The sequence below is a fragment of the Paramisgurnus dabryanus genome, chromosome 6, assembly GCF_030506205.2.
Source record: "Paramisgurnus dabryanus chromosome 6, PD_genome_1.1, whole genome shotgun sequence".
In the NCBI taxonomy this organism is placed as follows: Eukaryota; Metazoa; Chordata; class Actinopteri; order Cypriniformes; family Cobitidae; genus Paramisgurnus; species Paramisgurnus dabryanus.
The window spans coordinates 7,009,433-7,029,063 of record NC_133342.1 but is presented as its reverse complement, the minus strand read 5'-3'; the positions used below and the strand labels follow the sequence as shown (position 1 = coordinate 7,029,063).

At 36.2% G+C, this 19,631-nt stretch overlaps 1 protein-coding gene across 1 annotated transcript in view; it reads right to left on the bottom strand.

The window, feature by feature from the left end:
- Window positions 1-19,631, bottom strand: part of piezo2b (piezo-type mechanosensitive ion channel component 2b) — a 115,259-nt gene that overhangs the window by 54,062 nt on the left and 41,566 nt on the right. Inside the window, exons 8-18 of the mRNA XM_065262379.1 lie at window positions 15,781-15,949; window positions 14,897-15,028; window positions 14,198-14,233; window positions 11,933-12,062; window positions 11,128-11,303; window positions 10,079-10,309; window positions 9,892-10,006; window positions 6,471-6,667; window positions 6,205-6,353; window positions 5,935-6,108; window positions 1,000-1,238 (exon numbers count right to left, since the gene is read on the bottom strand). Of these exons, the coding sequence (XP_065118451.1) occupies window positions 1,000-1,238; window positions 5,935-6,108; window positions 6,205-6,353; window positions 6,471-6,667; window positions 9,892-10,006; window positions 10,079-10,309; window positions 11,128-11,303; window positions 11,933-12,062; window positions 14,198-14,233; window positions 14,897-15,028; window positions 15,781-15,949 (1,748 nt within the window). The remainder of the gene's footprint in view (window positions 1-999; window positions 1,239-5,934; window positions 6,109-6,204; window positions 6,354-6,470; window positions 6,668-9,891; window positions 10,007-10,078; window positions 10,310-11,127; window positions 11,304-11,932; window positions 12,063-14,197; window positions 14,234-14,896; window positions 15,029-15,780; window positions 15,950-19,631) is intronic.

Genomic DNA, 19,631 nt, shown 5'->3' with positions numbered 1-19,631 from the left:
CATCTACCGCACCGCTCTAAGCGCCTCATTCGCGCCACGAGACCTCTAGATGCACATCAACGCTTCTTTACATTGACTTCACTGAAACATTGAAATCACTTGCGCTTGACGCCTCTAGCGCGGCTGGTCTGAACACAGCATTAGGGTTGGGTATCATAAGACATTTTCCGGTTCCGATTCTGGTTCTAATTCTGCCTAAAAATTCCCGATTCCATTATAATAAAGAAATTCACAATACTTAAACAATTCCATTTGTGTTTATTAATCACTGTTAATTTTTTTTTCATGTGAAATGATATATTTTAAGTCACTATATAATTTGTTCTTGTTGAAGTAGATCTCGTCAGGTTTCCTAACTGGTGAAATGGACATGTTAGGAGCAGTAGTTCTCAAACATTTGAAAACACTGCATGATTTGAGATTTATGCCGTGCTGGAGCAAGTGTTTGGCCATATTACTTGTACAGCCACCTTTGCAGGATATCATTTTTGTCATACATATTACACTTACTTAACCCTCATTCACACAGCACTTTGATCCCAGCAAATCCCCATAAAATTGGCAGACAAGCTTCTGTGTGAGTGCAAACATGTCCTCTAAATCTTCTGGGATCGTTCCCGGAAAGAGGACCTAGTAACATTGCCGTAAGATACCCGGAAAACCCTCAGTGTGAAAAAGAGGAATGCTGTAATGGGCGTGCCGTAGTGAGGACGTACGTTTCATCGCAACAATGAAGTTTTGGTTCAGCTCTTTAAACAAGAGATTTACATGCAGATCAACATTGACGACGAGAAATGTCAGCAAACTGGACTGAAGCAGTTATCAGGTAATGATAAATGAGACACAGAAACAATGCCATAAGGGTCTAATAAGTCTTTGGCATCATAAAGTTTGAAAACCCCTGGCATAGAGTACTATTCTTTTCTATGGGAGAACAAAAAAAGTAAATCATACAGAATAAAACCCAACAAAAGAAAAGTCTTGAGTAGGCTTCAGTACCTGAGCTCTGTTCTGATGGGGCTTCTGGATCTGTGGCAGCACTGGACTGCTGAAGGTCCTCCTGGCTGGACTGATGAGCAGAATGAATAGAGGATGAATCTTTCTTTTTCTCCTCCTCTATGCAGTCCACGACCAGCATCTCGTTCACCGATTCTTTGTCCTGTGCTTCCTTCAGCAGCGGTTCTGGAGATGTGCTCACCATCGTGAGATCAGCCAAACTGCCGTCTGGATGAGCCAGTCTGTGAATCAAGAATATTATCTTAGGAAACCAAGACACAGCAGTCTTTTCCTATATCAGCAAAGACTACATGGGATTGTCTATGTATCATGATTCTTCAATTAGAGACAGCTTTGATAACTTGAATAAAACAAGTATCATGTCCTGGAGACCATTTTTGTATAATGTGTGATTTGTTTTTACCACAACATATTTAATCAGTTTTTTTTAAACATGAATCTGACAACTTTAATGGGTAACACTTTACAAAAAGGTTCGTTAGTTAAATTTAGTAAATGTATCAACTAACATGAACAAACCATGATCAATACATGTGTTACAGTATTAATTAATCTTTGTTAATGTTAATTAATAGAAATAAAGCTTTTTTATTATTTGTTCATGTTAGTTCACAGTGCATTAACTAATGTTAACAAGATTTTAATAAAGTATTAGTAATTTTTGAAATTAACATTAACAAAGATTAATAAATGTTGTATAAGTGCAGTTCATTATTAGTTCATGTTAACTCATGTAGTTAACTAATGTTAACTAATGAACCTTATTGTAAAGTGTTACCGGTTTATGATTATATAACAAACAAAATGGGATAAAACAAAGCAAAGTTTTAAGATATGATGCAATATATTTTCCCTGAAAAGATATTTTTAACAGAAGTGAAAAACTTACCACTGTAAAAAGTTGGTTGAACTTAAAAATGTATCTTATTTTTACTTTAGTTTTTTTACCAATTGAAGTAATTTTTATGTTGATCCAACACTGAAAAAATGATTCATTCAGTTTACTCAATTTTTTAAGGTAAGTGGTTGCAATCAATTTATTTAAGGTACATTTAAACAAAAAAATTTGAAAGGCCAAACAAAACAAAAAACTTTTGTTTAAATGTAGCTTAAATGAATTGATTGCAACCACTTACCTTAAAAAAATTGAGTAAATTCAATTAATCATTTTTTTCAGTGAACGTCTCACTTATTGCAGTCAAAAAATAAAGGTGCTTTCTTCACACCAATGCAATTTTTGGTTTCTCCAAGAACCATTGTTATTTTATTGCATCTTGAAGCACCTTTAAGAGTGTATAAACTTATAATATTACCATGTTAAAAATTGGCTGATTCCAATGAAATTTTTAATAAGAAAATATATTATTTAACTCTTAATATTATTTAACATTTCTGCTAAAAATGATAAAAGCCAAAAAACTAAAAGCATTCCGACAAATGTATTTCTAATTAAATTAATTAAATTAAAAATTCATTTCTAATAAAAATTTGAAAAAGTAAATTAATGGATGAAATGAAATGTTTATAATCTATAATATTTTGTAATACTTTTTTCTCTAATTGAAGAATCATGCATACCTTGTTTTTTTAAATTAGATGACATGCAGATTAAGTGACCTCAGATTGGTTTAAAAAATTAATTCAGATTATTAGTTGTTAGTGTATATGACATAAACCTTGAATCAGGATTTTTATTTATTGGTTTCCACAAGCAGGGTTTGGATGGAAATCATGGAGGCTGTGTGCATTAGATCCATAAGGAACAAGCCGGTGTGCATTACAATATCAGGGGCCTTCTTCAAAGAAGCAATGCATGTGTCTTTGCCAAAAATGAATTACATGAAAGAAAAGCTTAAACCAAAAAAAACAACCTTCATCCAGAAACGTAGTGTGAAATAAACACTACGTTGTCACAAGAGCACATGGCCTCTTCCAGATGCCTCTTGCTGTTATTAAGGGTTTTGAACGCTTGCATGATGTGGCTTCATTTCATTTTACCTCGTTTATACCTCACTTACTTGTTCTGAGGAGAAGATATTTTTTGCTTGATGCTGTTGAAGTAATTTACACAATGGAAATAAATGAAATCAAGTTTTATATGTATAAGTCACAACTCAACAACTCCATAGGATGATGAGACAGGGAATGGGTGACATTTAGGGAATTGGAGCTGGAATGCTACAGATATGATTGATGCTCTGAGGAGAAGGGATCACGTCATGCTTAGGAGATTGAGAATGTCATGTTATTGTTAGGATACAAGACTTGAGTTATGTATGTTTAATGGGACTTTCTAAATGCAGTTGACCAGGCAAAGACAACATGAAATCAACATCTACCCCATTAACTACAATTTTGGTCTTATTGTGTACGATTATCATCCAAAAAATAAAAGGTTAGTCTCTGCTATCTCTTTTAAAAAGTTCTGGCATGGATCCGCCCTAGAATCTATTGCTATATGGGTTGCTCCATCTCATTACTGCAATTGTACAATAATTTTTAAAAAATTATGAAATTAACATCAATGTAGTTTAGGGTGTGATAAATGATGATGCTTTTGATGCTTCACCATCTCAAAGCATCAAAAGCACTTTATTAAAACAAGTTTGGCCTGAATTCTGTCACAAAATTTCCATCTGCATCATAAAGACATGCGATTCTTCTATTATGGTATGTAACTTCCGCTTTTCGCCATACAATCAGTTTCTGACAAACAAAATCATTTTTATGCATAACAATATGGAATTTAATTGGGGTTGCAAATGTTGTTTCATGTTGACATTAAGAGAAGTTAGGTTAGGTCATGTTTAAAAGCAAAGGTTAAAATTCTCTAAACAGAGAAACAAGTGAATTAAATGATGCACAGAGTTATCTGGTGTAATATGACAAGATGAAGTGAGAAAAGAGGAAGTTGGGATGGATTGAAATCAGGGAGAAGGTGATTGGATGTGATTTCCAAGGATGCCAGAGAAAGAAAACAGCCACCCACCTATCCACGATCAAATAGATACGACCACTGACTTTAGCATAGCTGTTGCATGAGGGATGGCAGGGGAAAGATGCAAGCAGATGATTGGTTAAAACAAAATCTATTGAAATCGAATAAAGATGATGGCAAGAGATGTCTACTGTACTTTGTCTGTGTAAAACACAGAAGCTATTGCACGTTTCCACTATGAAGCGAAACAATAATGCAGGAGGTTAAAACAAAGTTACGTTAAAGGAACAGTCCACACATAATAATAATATTGTCATATTGTACTCATATCATGTTTTGAAGATAAAAAACGACTGTTTTATACATAGTTGCAAATTTCTTTTTCGCCGATGCGTACTCAGCACAAGCTTAGGTTGCTTAGCAACGGCAGACGCTACGGGAGCGCCCAAGTGCTTTGGAAAGATGCAAAATTGATAAGTGCTACCGAAAAAAACTTTAGTTCATGTTCGAAAAGGTCATAGGTTCGAATCCAGGGAACACACATATTGATAAAACATGTATACCTTGTGATGCACTGTATGTCGCTTTGGATAAAAGCGTCTGCCAAATGCATAACCGTAAATGTAAAAAAATAACTGAATTAGGACTGTAGCTGTCTAGATCTAAAACCTCAATCTCTTTATGTGTTCAGTAAAACTAAATGGTATGATGATATGAAACTAAATGATAAGAGGGTAAGTACATGATGACATAAATGACATTTGAAAGGTGAACTGTTCCTTTAAATTGAACAAACCGATGTGCCACTGAAACATCTGTGTATAAAATACTGCATTCTACTTGTATGTCCGCTGATATCTTGTAAACATAATAAAAATCATAAAAAATTATTAATATACATTATACATCATAAACATTGTTAGTGTCACATTTATTCCCTAAATTGATAGATATAAATTAACATCAGTTTATTTTAGGGCTGTCAAAAGATTAATCGCGATTAATCGCACACAAAATAAAAGTTTTTTGCATAATTTATGTGTGTGCACTGTGTGTAACTATATATAATAAAAAATACCTAAATAACATTTTCTTAAATTCATACTCATACTTTTAAATTCAAATTCATGTATTTACAGTATATATACATAATATGTACACACAGTACAAACACATACATATATTATGCAAACACAATCTTTTATTTTGTATGTGATTAATCGCGATTAATCTTTTGACACCCCTATTTTTTTATGAAATTCAGTCCACTTTAAGGCCTAGTCCACACAGACACGGGTATTTTTATAACCGTGACTTTTTTATGCGGTTCGGCCGTTCGTCCACAGGAAAACACAGTATCAAGGCACTAAAACCGAACATTTTTGAAAACCCCTGCCAGGGTGAGTATTTTATGAAACGCCGGTTGCAATGTTGTCGTGTAGACAGTAAAACCAGGATTTTTGCCCAGTGACGTCACTTTTGTTAGGCTTCTGATTGGCCAAGGTGGCTTTTCGATTTGGGTTATATCGCCACCTGCTGGTGTGGCATGCTCTTGACAGCACTTGATAGCGTGTTATTGCTTTTTCATGAGGATGGAGATTTCTTTTAAAAATAAAAAAGTATTAATATACATTATAAATCATAAACATTGTTAGTGTCACATTTATTCCCTAAATCGATAGAAATAAATTAACATCAGTTTATTTTAGGGCAGTCAAAAGATTAATCGCGATCAATCGCACACAAAATAAAAGTTTTTGCATAATTTATGTGTGTGCACTGTGTGTAATTATTATTTTTCTTAAATTTATACATGTATCTGTGTATTTTATATGTGTGAACGGGATTTTTGGAGGAAAACCTCCGGTTTAAAAATACCTGTGTCTGTGTGGACTAGGCCTAAGACCAGTATTTAGCTGACAGCAAAAGCACACTTTTCACAACCAAGCACAAGAACAAATGGTAATGAGCTGACTCACCTGTAAATGGAGCTCTCTTGTTTGCTGACCACTGCTTGGAGATCAGTCAGCTCCAGGAAATGCTCGTGAAAATAATGTAGATGCAAAATGCACACCAGGAGAAAGGACGTGGGGATGAAGATACGAGTGAACAAATCAGACAGGCCGTACTTCACCAGCCCTATATCCTTCAGTCTGCATGATGGAGAGAGAGAGACAGACAGACCTCTCAGGGTTTGGACGTACACTTGTTGCAAATCCAACCTGCTACAACAAGTCTTTAAAACTCACATTTTTGGTGTCAGGCCCGTCATCCTAGCCCAGGTATCAATGGCATTCTCGAACTGACAGGTGTAGATTAGAATCAGCACTAGCATTGTGTAGACCACCACAGACATCCAGAAATACTTCAGGATTCTGCGCCACCATTCATAATGAACCTGAAAGATAACCACAACGTCAAAAACTTTGAAATAAACAGATCATTTTTCTATCATTTGTTTGTTAGTATATATAAATGAATATTTATTGCCATGCCCCTCACTGAAGAGCAGCACCTGGTACAGAGCCACGCAGAACAGAAACATCATCATATAGACGATCTTGTACATGACCATGTCTCCTTCGAAGCTGACGAAGAAGAACATTCCTCCACAGATGTAGATCCAGTATTTCACCAACAGAGCCATCACCAGCTTCCCGATCACCTGCATCAGGTCACCCTCGTCTCCATCCTCTTCCTCCTTTTCTTCATCTATAAGCCAGATTATAAAATACCAGTTATAAAATGTAACTTTAAGCGACTTTTGAGATGGACTACCAATTGGAGTAAAGCAGCAGAGCTCACGTCATTCGTCTCTTGACATAAGCTGCGTTTCCGTTACATCTTTGTGTCAAAATTTCCTAAATGTCAACAAAAGAAATAGTAGGGGAAAGTGGGGCACAACCTAACGCTTTTGGTTTTGGCCCAATCATTCAAAAAATATTTGAGTTTGATTAATTATATTTTTAAACAAGCAACACACACATCTCTGCTACAAATGACCATTTTAAGTTTATTTCTATTACCTACCATTCTTGGAGAACTACACCAAATGTGACAGAAGTGCAAACGTTACAACTTACCCCATAGAGTGGGGGTTAGTTGTAACACTTGCTTTAAATCAAGTTTGCAGGCAAATATTTCAATACTATTTTGTCTATATATTGAAGTGGATATTGTTTATATATCTGTCTATAATAGTTCACCATAACCATAGTTCAATTATAAATGGTAACAAATGTCTAAATATGTGAGGAAAATGCAGCACAATTATGACAATTTTTTTATATGTGACCCAGTCTGTAATAACCATACTACAGTTTCAAAATCAAATTCTGAGATAATGAGCATTAAAGTCTGATTTTAGCCATTCATTTCATTATGATTTCAATCTTTGACGTGACCTTATTCAATCAATATTAAAGATATGAACAAAAATAAATTTGACGCACGATTTTGATAAGACAGGCACATTGTTGGCAGCCAGCAATCATTTGTGTGTAACCTATTTAAAACAACTGCAAGAATTACACTAACATTAGCGCAGAGGTGTCAGTTTGTGTTGAAAAGTGGTGGGGACAAAAGATCAGATGAAAAAACATTACAGCAGGATGGGAAAAATATTGAATAACGGCGCATCAAAAATGGGCATAGCGTAGGCCAGTCGACAACACGAAAATATTCAGCAAAAAACCCTCAGTAGAATTATCTAAAAATATCTTAAATTAAGATGCTTTTTCTTGATGAGTAAAATGACCTAAGAAAATAGGTCTAGTTTTTAGACCAAAAATATCAAATTTAAGTGATTTTGTGCATAAAACAAGCAAAAAAAATCTGCCAATGGGGTAGCAAAAAAATCTTGAACATTTTTCTTAAACACTAAATTCAAGAAAAAAATAGCTTACCCCATTGGTAGATTTTTTTGCTTGTTTTATGCACAAAATCACTTAAATTTGATATTTTTGGTCTAAAAACTAGATTTTTGCTCATCAAAGCTTCTTAATTTAAGAATTTTTGATATTTTTTAATGAAAACAAGACAAAAATACTAATAATTTTTTTCTTGAAAATCCGACTTTCTTTCTTAGTATTTTTTTTCTTGTTTTTAGTAGAAACAAATAAAATTCTTAAACTAAGATGTATTTTCTTGATGAGCAAAATGTCGTGAGAAAATAAGTCTAGTTTTTAGACAAAAAATTATACAATTTATGTGAATTTGTGCTTAAAACAAGCAAAAATATCTGCCAATGGGGTGAAAATTTTTGCTTAAATTAAGTGTTTAAGAAAAAATAAATCTTATTTTTAGATTTTTTTTCTCACCCCATTGGCAGATATTTTTGCTTGTTTTAATCACAAATTCACTTAAATTGTATATTTTTGTCTAAAAACTAGACTTATTTTCTCAGGTCATTTTGCTCATCAAGAAAAAACATTTTGATTCAATAATTTTTTGATATTTCTACTGAAAACAAGACAAAAATACTAAGTAAGAAAGTCATTTTTGCAGTGTAAGTCGCACAGGTATTGTTTGATTTTTCAGAACATTTTAACCAAATGCTTTCAAAAAGTGGTGGGGACAAAATCAGCCATTTCAAAAAGTGGTGGGGACATGTCCCCAGCGTCCCCAGTGTAAATGACACCTATGCATTAGCGGTTTTCATACCGTAAGTGCTGATTGGTTAGTTGTAACACAGCATTACAATTAACCCCACTGTGTCAAAATATTTCAAGCCCACCAAAAAAGTTGTTAAGAGCTTAAGACATATTTCAAAATGATGCTATGTTTTAGTCAACAAGACACTGATTAATACGACACAGCGTTGGATTTGGTATCTTACACACCCAACTTAGAAACCGAAAAAAAAACATATGATGAAAAAATTTACTTACAATAACTCTCTACAAAAAATTATACATTTCCAATCATTTGCGGGAGATCGTCTTTTGGAAGCGTGAAAAAAATACCGGAAAACCAAAACGCTCAATCTTGTGCAACAATGTAAACCGTTCGTGCTACTACTAACCCCGCGTTAGTTTTTCCCTGCGCACTCCTACATTATTTTTAATCAGAAAAGATGTAGAAGTGTTATTCAAACATTACTTGGAAGCAGACCGAGGGGCAACCTTCCGATCTCTTTGATGAAGCCAATAAGGAAGTGACTTAAACTGCAATATTGACGGGCCACTAGAGCTAGACTGGCTCCAAACGGGATTCAATTCCCATAGACCCCCATGTTAAAATGCCCAACTTTACAGCAGCAAATAATATGTTTACAGCATGGTACAATTTTTTTTTTTGGTCTATATAGCAAATTTTACCCTCCATGACAAGTGTAGGTGGGATTTTTTGACTCATTAGTTTAAATTATAATTAAGCCTTAAAGTTCTGCATAATTAAGGGCGTGGCCACTTGAGTGACGGGTGAACTGCCATTGCACGTTCCACCTCTTTACCCATTTTTAGTTATCTGCGAGTGATACGCGGTGACGTGGCGACGACAGGCTATGCCAACTATTGGCTTCAAAAAACATCTTCACAAACCTATGGGTGACTTCACAGACACTATGTCCATATTATCCGGACATGTATCTGGGAGGTTTTAGTACATGCCGCTTCATCTTCAAATAATAATTATGTAACTTGCTTGCATTAGATGACCTGAAAATGCAAATAAACTGTTTCCATTGCAGTTTTGCGAGTATACACCTTTTTTCCGAATTTTGCAAAATGTATGTGTTTCCATTGGCCATATTTTCAATTCGCAATGTCAGTTTGCAAATTTAAAGGTTAATGGAAACACCGCTTGTTACTGCACTCATTTGTTGCTACTAGGACAACCAAAATTAGAAACAAACTCATTAAAAAAGCGACACCGCCCACAGCGACAAAGTTGTGGGCGGTGTGAACGGGGCTTTATTTTATGAATAAACATCCCACCTTTCTTCTCCTCCTCAACTTTCACATCAGACAGGGTTGCGTCTTCCTCTAACTTCTCTTGTCGTTCCATCAGAGTTTGTCTGAGCAGCAGCCAGAAGCTGAGTTGACAAAGAATCTGACAAAGGACACATTTTATTAAATTTGCCATTTTAATTGACCTAAGCCTCAGTCTATCACTAAATGTTACCTTGGCGCTTATTTCTCTGCAGGGCACGTTCATTTTCCGGAAGAATCCAGGCACTGGTTGTATCTGCTCAAAGCTCCAGATGTATTGAAACACGAGCAGAAAGTTTCCATACGCCACCATGAAGGGCGAGGTCAGCATGGCGTACTTCCTCCGGTCTCGCACCATCCACAGAGTGCACGACCAGAGCAAAAATACAAATGTCGGCCAGCTGATGTATGTTATACTCCACGCCTTGCAAATAAACAAAGAAACATAACCTAAGATTCACAGTTGGATGCCAAGTTTTATATCTTTATTTTAAATCTATATTGTTAAACCAAACTGGTGTGTGTTTGAATGTCCTGTGCATTTTCTAAACCACGTGCCATTCCTAACAGAAAACCTATCGTATGCTTGCAGTTCCTATGTGGAACTTTAACGGGAACCTATTATCCACAAGGTGTTTGGAAATAAATGTGTGTTTATTATGTCCAAACATAACTACAATTAAAAATATCCTCCCACTCCGTTTTTTCCCCATTAAACCCAAGTAGTCTCATTAAACATACTGTTTTGATTCTATCATCAATGTGATGTCACACTGATAAAGCCCCGCCCACACCCACTGACTCACAGTCCTTCATTACCATAGTTTCTGGTCTCAACGAGTTGTACATTGTCCGCCATATCTCAAAAGTGAGATACTATGGTCTCAGACTGTATTAACAGAAATCTGATAATTTTTTTTGTCAAAAGCGCTGACTGTCTGTTGGTAAGGAAGTGAGGAAATGTAGCTCATTTGCATTTAAAGGTACAGACAGGAAATCAGCGCATTTTTGCTCACACCAAAATAGGGGCATTTTGAAAATGCTCTAATAAATGATCTGTGAGGTATTTTGAGCTGAAACTTCACGGACACATTTTTGGCACACCTTGTAAAGAATGAGCATAATAGGTGCCCTTTAAAAGGGATTGTTTGTCCTTGGCACAGGATACTTATGTAAGCAAGTGAATAATAAGTTTGGAATGGCATAAGACAACGGAAATTCATTTTGGATGAACTCTCTCACCATCATAGCAATCAGTGCACAGATGTAGCTTTGCTTCATGATGAACTTAAATATTTTTACAAGAGCTTTCGGTGGTCCACCCCCCTCTTCCTCCTCCTCTGTCTTCACTTCCTCCTCCTCCTCCTCCTCCTCCTGCTGTGAGTCCAGGACCTCGTCTGTATACACAACTGTCTTTTCTGTGTGGGTCAATAACACAGTGTTTCATTTGGAAGTAATGCATTGGAAATCATTTGAAATTTCTGCTTTGATATTCCATTATTGTCATTACATTTGGGACAATTCATTAAATGGTGCAATGCACAGTTCATGAGATCGTTCCCAAGGGAACACCCATACTGATAAAACGTATTGGTTGAATGCACAAGGCTTTGAAAAACTGAATCTAAGGTTGTTAAGGTAAATAAACAAAACCAAACTTAGTGAGTTGCTTGTCATGTAGATGCGTTTTAATATTTAAAGACCCACTGAAGTGCCCTGAAATGCACAGCTTTTGTAATGCTTTTCCACTGAAACAGAAAATTGAGGGGATATATTGAGTGGCTCCTCCCCTTCTCAAATAGCTAATAGTGCACAGTTAACTTCACAGCTTGGAATCTCATAAGAAGCGGAAGTGCAGAACGATGTCATTAAAATCATTGCGCCGTATTGGCGGAAATTAGAGGCTGTACGTTTTTAACGCTTATAACTTCCAAATTGAATTTGTGTTAAGTGTCAAGGTGCACTGCATACTAGTTTATATATACATATTCATACTAATAGTCAAAAGACTTCAGTTTCAAAATAAAGATGTTAATGAATCTCTTACCCTCAGACTCTATAGGTTGTTCAACTTTATACTGTGGTGTGGAGTATCTGTCAAGACTCATTGGCCCGTTCTCAATAGGCACTGCAGACACGTAGTCAAATGATGTCCCGTTGGAGGTGACCACAACCATCTTTAAAATAAGCACAAACACAAGAATTACACAAAAGGAAAGATCACAGTAGAGGAACTCTGTACATAAAACTAATATATACATATTAATAACTTGTTTAACATGCAAGACCATGCAGTACTTATCAGTGCGATCTGTACATTGTTAAAGGGGTCATATTATGAGATTTTTTTAAAGATGTAAAATAAGTCTTTAGTGAATCCAGGGTACATATGTGAAGTTTTAGCTCAAAATACCCCACAGATAATTTATTACAGCATGTTAAAATTGCCACTTAGGTGAGAGCAAAAATGTGCCGTTTTTGGGTGTGTCCTTTAAAATGCAAATGAGCTGATGGTATGCAAACACTGATCACCATAATGGTGGTTTGTTGAAATTTAAACTCAATTGTGCTGTAAATTATTATCTTTTTACCCTCCTTTTCTCTGCACTAAATGACAGTGGTTGGATAGTTCAGATTAAAGGCGGAATGCACGATTTCTGAAAAACACTTTGGAAAAGGGAGTCGGGCCGACTACCAAAACACACTTGTAGCCAGTCAGCAGTAAGGGGCGTGTCTACTAACCGACATTGTTGCCTGGGTTGCGTATGTGTGGGGCGGGTCTATCAAATCAAGGTCCAGATTCTATTGGGGTAGGGGCGTGTTTGTTTAGGTGATTTCAAATGTCAACATTGACTTTCAGAGATCATGGACCCTGCCTTTAAGGGGTGGTATTATTGTAATAAGACTCACTACCTAAGTCACAAACAGGTGAAATCTGAATAACCTATTTTTCACATACTTGAATAGAATGGTTTAAGAAAAACTAAGTTACTGGGTCGATCCTTTTCACATTTTCTAGGTTGAAAATTAGAGCACTTAAACATGGATAAAGTTTTTCACTCTATGACCCCTTTAATGCTACCTCTGGGCATTATATTGGTGCTATTTATATTTACAAGCTATTTTAATGTGACCAACACATCAAAAGTATCAGTTGTAACAAATTAAAGTCAAGAAATGCACAATATTTTGGTAAGTATATTGTTCATAGCCAATAATATTGCTTTGAGCAATACTGAAAGCTGGTAATATCAGGATATCCCATTGATATAAAATAGTATTTCTTTAAATTCTAATATAAAAAATACTATAGCTATACTATCCTATAACTCTTGCCTGTTGCACATTTTAAGGGTTTAATGCTTAATTTTACTTAAAGCATGTTAAATTCTAAAATTTGAACCAACATACGACCAATTTCAATATAGATCACTAACAATTAACATAAATGTGATGTCAAGATAAGATTCAATGAAAGATCTTTTTCAAAAAAATATATATATATATTTACGTCATATTTAATTGAAAAATATTATTACATATTCTTTTTTTATAAACAATATTGCGTTGTGATTTGTCATTTCTCAGTATCGTAATGCACAATAAAAATTCATTAATTTCTCAAATGCAAACAATTTTATTTTAAAGTGGATATATGATGAAAATCTGACTTTTTCCCTGTATAACTGCTATTAATGGAGCCCCAGTGCTTCTATTAACCTATAAAATGTGTAAAGATCAACCCAGTAATTCAGTTTTAATAAACCATTCTTTGCAAGCATGTGAAAACACAGCTCATTGAAAGTTGGCTCCCCTTGTGATGTCAAAAGGGGACCATCTTATAATAACACCGCCCCTTAATCTGCACTATCCAACCACGGCACAGCCATTGAGTGCAGAGATCTGCTCATTTGCATTTTAAAAACGGCACATTTTTGCCCACACCTACAAAGTGGCAATTTTTAAACATTATAATAAATTGTCTATATATGCTATTTTGAGCTAGACTTTCACATACATACTTTATTTATTTATTTTACATCTTTAAAAGGTCTTGTGAAATGTCCCCTTCAAAACTTTGTATTTCTTTGTGTTTGCTTGTTTTTAAAAATGTGACCTGGTTTTTGTGAGCCTCCAGTTACTCCAGTATTTAACCCAAAAGCCATTGAATAATGCCGTACCAAGAGCATCACACACACACACACAAACACAAGCCACAAAAAGCCAGAATCAATTACACTATATTTGTCTCAAGTTAAAATTTGCAAACACAGAGTTGCATAAGACTTGGCAAAACCACTTGAGCGCAAACCTCGGAGGTGCTGTAACCGTCCTGAGTGGAAATGAGCTAAAGAGAGAGAGAACGAGACAAAGAGAGACAGCAGACAAGGTTAGGCGAATGTATTGACCAGATCACAGGGTCGATAACATTATGCTGTTCACTAACATCAGTGCTGAGTCCAGCAAAACGCAGCGGCACGTATAGAGACCGGCACTCAGAAAAAATCCTGTAATGCTGATGGGATAGGATAGACGCTAAAGCTTCAGAAAACATCACCACCCTGTGAATGTGCTTTCACTTAGATGTTCCTGCATCAACATCTCTGATGCTTTGGATAAAAGCATTTGCTAAATGAATAAATGTAAATGAGTAATTCAGAATCAAACAAATACACAAATATAGCTGGTCGTCTAGCAGACACTTTTATCCAAAGCGATAATGAAAACAACAGCTTTAAATTGCTTTACACTTCCTTCCCATTTACTTATACTGTTGTCTGTTTACTGACTGTAATTCATTTGAATTGTATTATATAACGCATTTTCAATTCAACTATGAATGACGCATAACCCTTAAGATAAAGGTAATTAAACACAACGCAGATCCTGTAATTAGTGTGACAGTAAAACCTTCAAACAACATTATTTACACATCACCATGCCAATTCCCTGGATGAAGATAAAGTAACACAGATTGATGTTGACAGATAAACGTCTTGCTGCTCCTCACATTTCTTTCCTCTGTTTTCTGGCGGACTTTCCACCACAGCAGACGCTTTCTGTCGGATGTGTGAGGGACATTGTTGCCCACAACCTCCATTTCCTCATTTTCCTCGTTTACCTCTTCTTCCTCACAGTCATCCTGAAGGAATTCAACAGCGAGAATTAAATTATATTACATATCCAGGTTATAATAAAGATGCTTAACAGAGCGACTTTGTGCGATAGGACAATGCACAAATCATTTTATCGAGTGAGTGCATGAACAGTGTTTATGATCCAACATTGATCTTTCTTTAAAGTCACTTTTCACGGTCTCAGATTTACGCTTTCATCATGATCGTCCTGTCACACAATAATCAAACTTTGAATCAATAAGTTCACACATGTAGGGTTTTAAAGAGGCCGTGTATTGAACCGGTCTATAAACCTGACCACTGCGGCGTGAAGGGCAGATGGTCGGAGGGTAAGAAATGATTTAGGGAGATCAGTATTTAAAAAAATGCCTTTGGTCTATAAATACATTTCGACTGATCTGTAATGCATGCAGGTGAAAAGGTATAAATTATAAATGAATCCACATTTATCAAATTCCTCCTTCGACAGGATTACCTGTATAAAAATACAGTTCTGTTTTCAACTCTTTACAGCTTATACACTGTAAAAAGTGTTACCAATTGAAATAATTCATTTTTAATCACTTTTTACAGTGTATATAAAACAAAGAGTTTATAACCATCATTTTATAGCACTGAAATCGATGTTAAGATGTACAACTGATACGAATGCCTACTTACACAGAAACGTACTGCATTTACGGCAGTATATTATGCAATTAAATTACACCATTAAGTATTACTCCAATTCAATATTTGAATGCAGAACTAAGCTCACCACAATCGTGGGGTCTTGCAACCACAGACGAATCAAGGTGGCCAATGTGTAGTATAGTACCAAAAGCATGATGGGATTGACAAAATGGTACCATTTTAGCCCACTGTTGACCTCAAGCTTCCAGGTCGAAGAGCAGTCCGTCCGTACAATAGAGGATATACCAAACAAACTGTGGAAGAATGGAGATTTTACGTTTATAATGTGACATATTTTCCAAATGCAACAGGATATAAAATGAAAATATGATATGAAAACGTTAATGAATAGTTCACAAAAGTGCATTATGCTCCTGTTTACAGTTCCGTGAATCAGTTGTAGAGCATTTGAAGAACAAAAGGTCATGGGTTCAAGCCCAGGGAACACACACACACAAACACCAATTATGTAAATGGAAGACCGGAGCATGTGTTACGACCACTGTGATTGGCTGTACGCCACGCTTCAGACAAGCCTTCCGTCAAGCGTTAACGCTTTCGTCCCGTGTGAATGTACCGTGAGTATAATTCCTAGCCATATCGGCCTAGAAAATTGCAACTTTTAATTTTCTGTCGGTCTTAGTACACAGTGTAACTACAGAAGAGTCAAGTTTTAAATAGGAAAAATATTGAAACTCTTTGGTTATTTTTTAGGCGCGATGCTAATGGTCTAATCAGATTCAATGGATTATGCTAAGCTACAGTATGCTAAAAGTGGTACCGCCAGACCCGGAGATCAGCTGAATGGATTCCAAAACAGTAAAAATCAAATGTTTAAAGGTATAGCGGAAGATTTTCGTTTTCCGGGTGGATCACCACTGTTATTGGTCATCCCAGATGTCAATCATTCTGATTATATGTTGACGTATAACCGTCGCACGTGCTCGCCTCTACGTTCGCTTTCTGCACATGCGCACTTTCACGTGTATGTGTGTTGTGCTATGGTTTCAACCATTCATTGAAGGTCGCGTTCTCACTGTGTTTTTTTCTAAATGTCTGAGGGTCGCAAGAGAAAAAGTGTCTACGAATTGTATGACAAGAAGGGAAAGGACTATAAATAAAGAAACAAGACCAGAATGTTTATCGGAGACTATTTCACACGCTGGCGTGAGCTAAAAGGACAGGTTGGGCTTCCCACGCGAAGTTTCTACTGGAAAGGTACATTATGTCATCCTATTTGAAAAAAAATCCATTTAAAATCACTGCTCGTAAAAGTTGATGTAAGCTATGATTAGCGATGCTAGCCCTGGCACAAGTCACGAACCGCACAGACACGGTAAACATGCCGACAGAAACTTGTAAACAGAGCGAAGAGAAGAACTGAGCTCCTGCATGCTCTCTCTCTGTCTCGTGCACGCGTTTAACAGGCGTTCCCTCTCCGGAGCATTTTTTAAAAAATATCGAGGGGCGGTTCTTTTAAATAATTTGGGAAAATCTTCCGCTATACCTTTAACTCTGGAGGAGCTGGAAAATTAGCATATTTTCAGAAAAAGTAAATAAAGTATAAAGGTTGAAGTGTCAAGTATTTAAACTTCCCTTACACTTAAATCCTAATTTCTAATCAAATGACATCAGGATTCAGTCTCCTCAAAAAAGTTCAAGATGTGTTTCGTGCCAAGAGAGGTCAACACTTATTACTGACTGAAGCCTGAAGAAGACGTTTAGTTTTGAATTTAGTATTTTTGTGTGTGTGTCCATATTTCCTGTATTTTCTGTTTGTATCTTACTAAAAAGAGTAAATATGGATGGTGATAAAAACAAAGCTGCTTGTGGTGGTGGTGGCCTAAGACTTTTGCACAGTAATGTTCACTTCAAAATACATTTTTATTGTCAGTCGTACTCTTGTTGTGTCTAAGAAGAGAATGGTTACATGACCATGGGCCATGTTAATGGAAAAACAGGAAGTGATGTCAGAAGCAAAGTCAGTCAACGCTGTCACTCAGCATTGATGCAGATCAAGGCGATGCCTGTGTTCATGCCAAAACCGCTTTTAAAACAAAGCGACTGATAGCAAACAGCTGGATTATGTTAAGACATTACATAATACATGTGCTCTGTCATGTTCTGTTCAAATGAATCTTAAGAGGTAAGGCAGGTACTGTATGAACTGTAAAACAAACCCCCCATTTAAAACAACAAGAACACGCAACAAAGCGTGTTTTGTTTTTCTACGATGTACATTTGCGAGGTGAGAAATACTAGATGACTTAAAGCTGTGTCTAAGAGACATTTTTTTTGACTGATTTCTCACAGGGATATCTGTGATTTCCTTCTGCCATCTGAAACCTTTTTATATAGTGTACCACTGGCAAAGAGTCCAAAATAGTTTATTTTCAGAAACAAAAAATGCTCTGTATGTTCTGCAATGTGACACTTGCAGTGTCGATGCTGGCATTGCGATGTTGATGCTGAAAGATATATTGTGCAGCCCTAGTCTTTTAGTTAAAAAATAACAACCTAGTACAGAAATTAAAGTGCTTGTAGTGGAAAGAATAACATAACATTCCTTATACTGATAAACCCATCTGAATTGTTTGCACTTATAGACAAAGCAAAACATAAACCAAAAGAATGAGCGGAAACAGAGTTCAAATAAGGCAACTCTACAATACATACTGTAGACGTAATGGGTGTCTGAGACGAGACATTCATTGAATCGATACCCATACAGTATATACAGTCAAGAGCAATAGCGTCAAGGGAAAATTATTATAGGGTGCAGAAAAATATAGTCATCATCTTCAGAAACATTACCATACTTTTAAAGGTTCTAGAAAGGGTTCATTGGAGGGATGCCATTTTTTCTCAGAAGAACCTTTTTTGGTTCCCCAAAAAAACATTTCAGACAAATGTTCTTAAAGTGATACTCCAGCAAAATATCAAAATTACCTCATTAGTTACCCTCACACAATCTGAGATACATATGTCCATCATGTTTCAGACAAACACATTTAGGGCCCTATTTAAACGATCTGAAACGCAAGTGCGAAGCGCAAAGTGCAAGTGACTTTGTGGGCAGATCTTGGGCGCTGTTGCTATTTTCCCGGTGGGAGAAAAAACTCTTGCGCCAGGCGCAAATCAATAAGGGGTTGGTCTGAAGTAGGTTCATTATTCATAGGTGTGGTTTGGACGTAACGTCAAATAAACCAATCAGAACGTCATCCAACATTCCCTTTAAACGCAAGTGCGCAAGTTCCATGGCGGGTTGCTATTATAATGACGGATTTACCAGGCGCACGCCAGGAGCGGTTCACAGCCGAGGAGACAGACGTTCTTGTAAGAGCAGTCAAAGACAGAGAAGTTGTTTTGTATGGGGATGGGAGAAACCCGCCCAAATCAGCGTAGGTTAAACAGGCGTGAGAGGAAATAGCCACAATTGTCTCATCAGCTGGCATCCCCAGGACGTTGCGCCGCAAGCACTACAATGTCAGGAGACGGGGGAATCACAAACTTGCCAGGTGGATCTGCCTCTACACAGGACCTGAGGACATAGTTGCGTCCACCCTCACCGCTGAAAGCCAAGAAACGCAAGCAGTCCAACCCCAAAGTACACTTACTAATCATGTTCACATACATTAAGGTTTCTTATGAAAATATTTTAATTATTATTTACATAAAATAAACGTAATACAGCCACACAACAAACGTATGAAAATATTTTAATCGTTATTTGCATGATAATATTTTAACGCAGCCACACAAAATAAATAAAAACTATCACCACAATGATTTCTCTTATCTCATGTGTAAATATTTTTTATTGTAACAATTTATGATTTGCAAAAATAACTGTTGCATCTGTGTAGATTAGATAAGCAAAGTGTGTGCGCGTTGTGCACGCTATACATTATGGTCATTACGCGCCACTGACTTTAA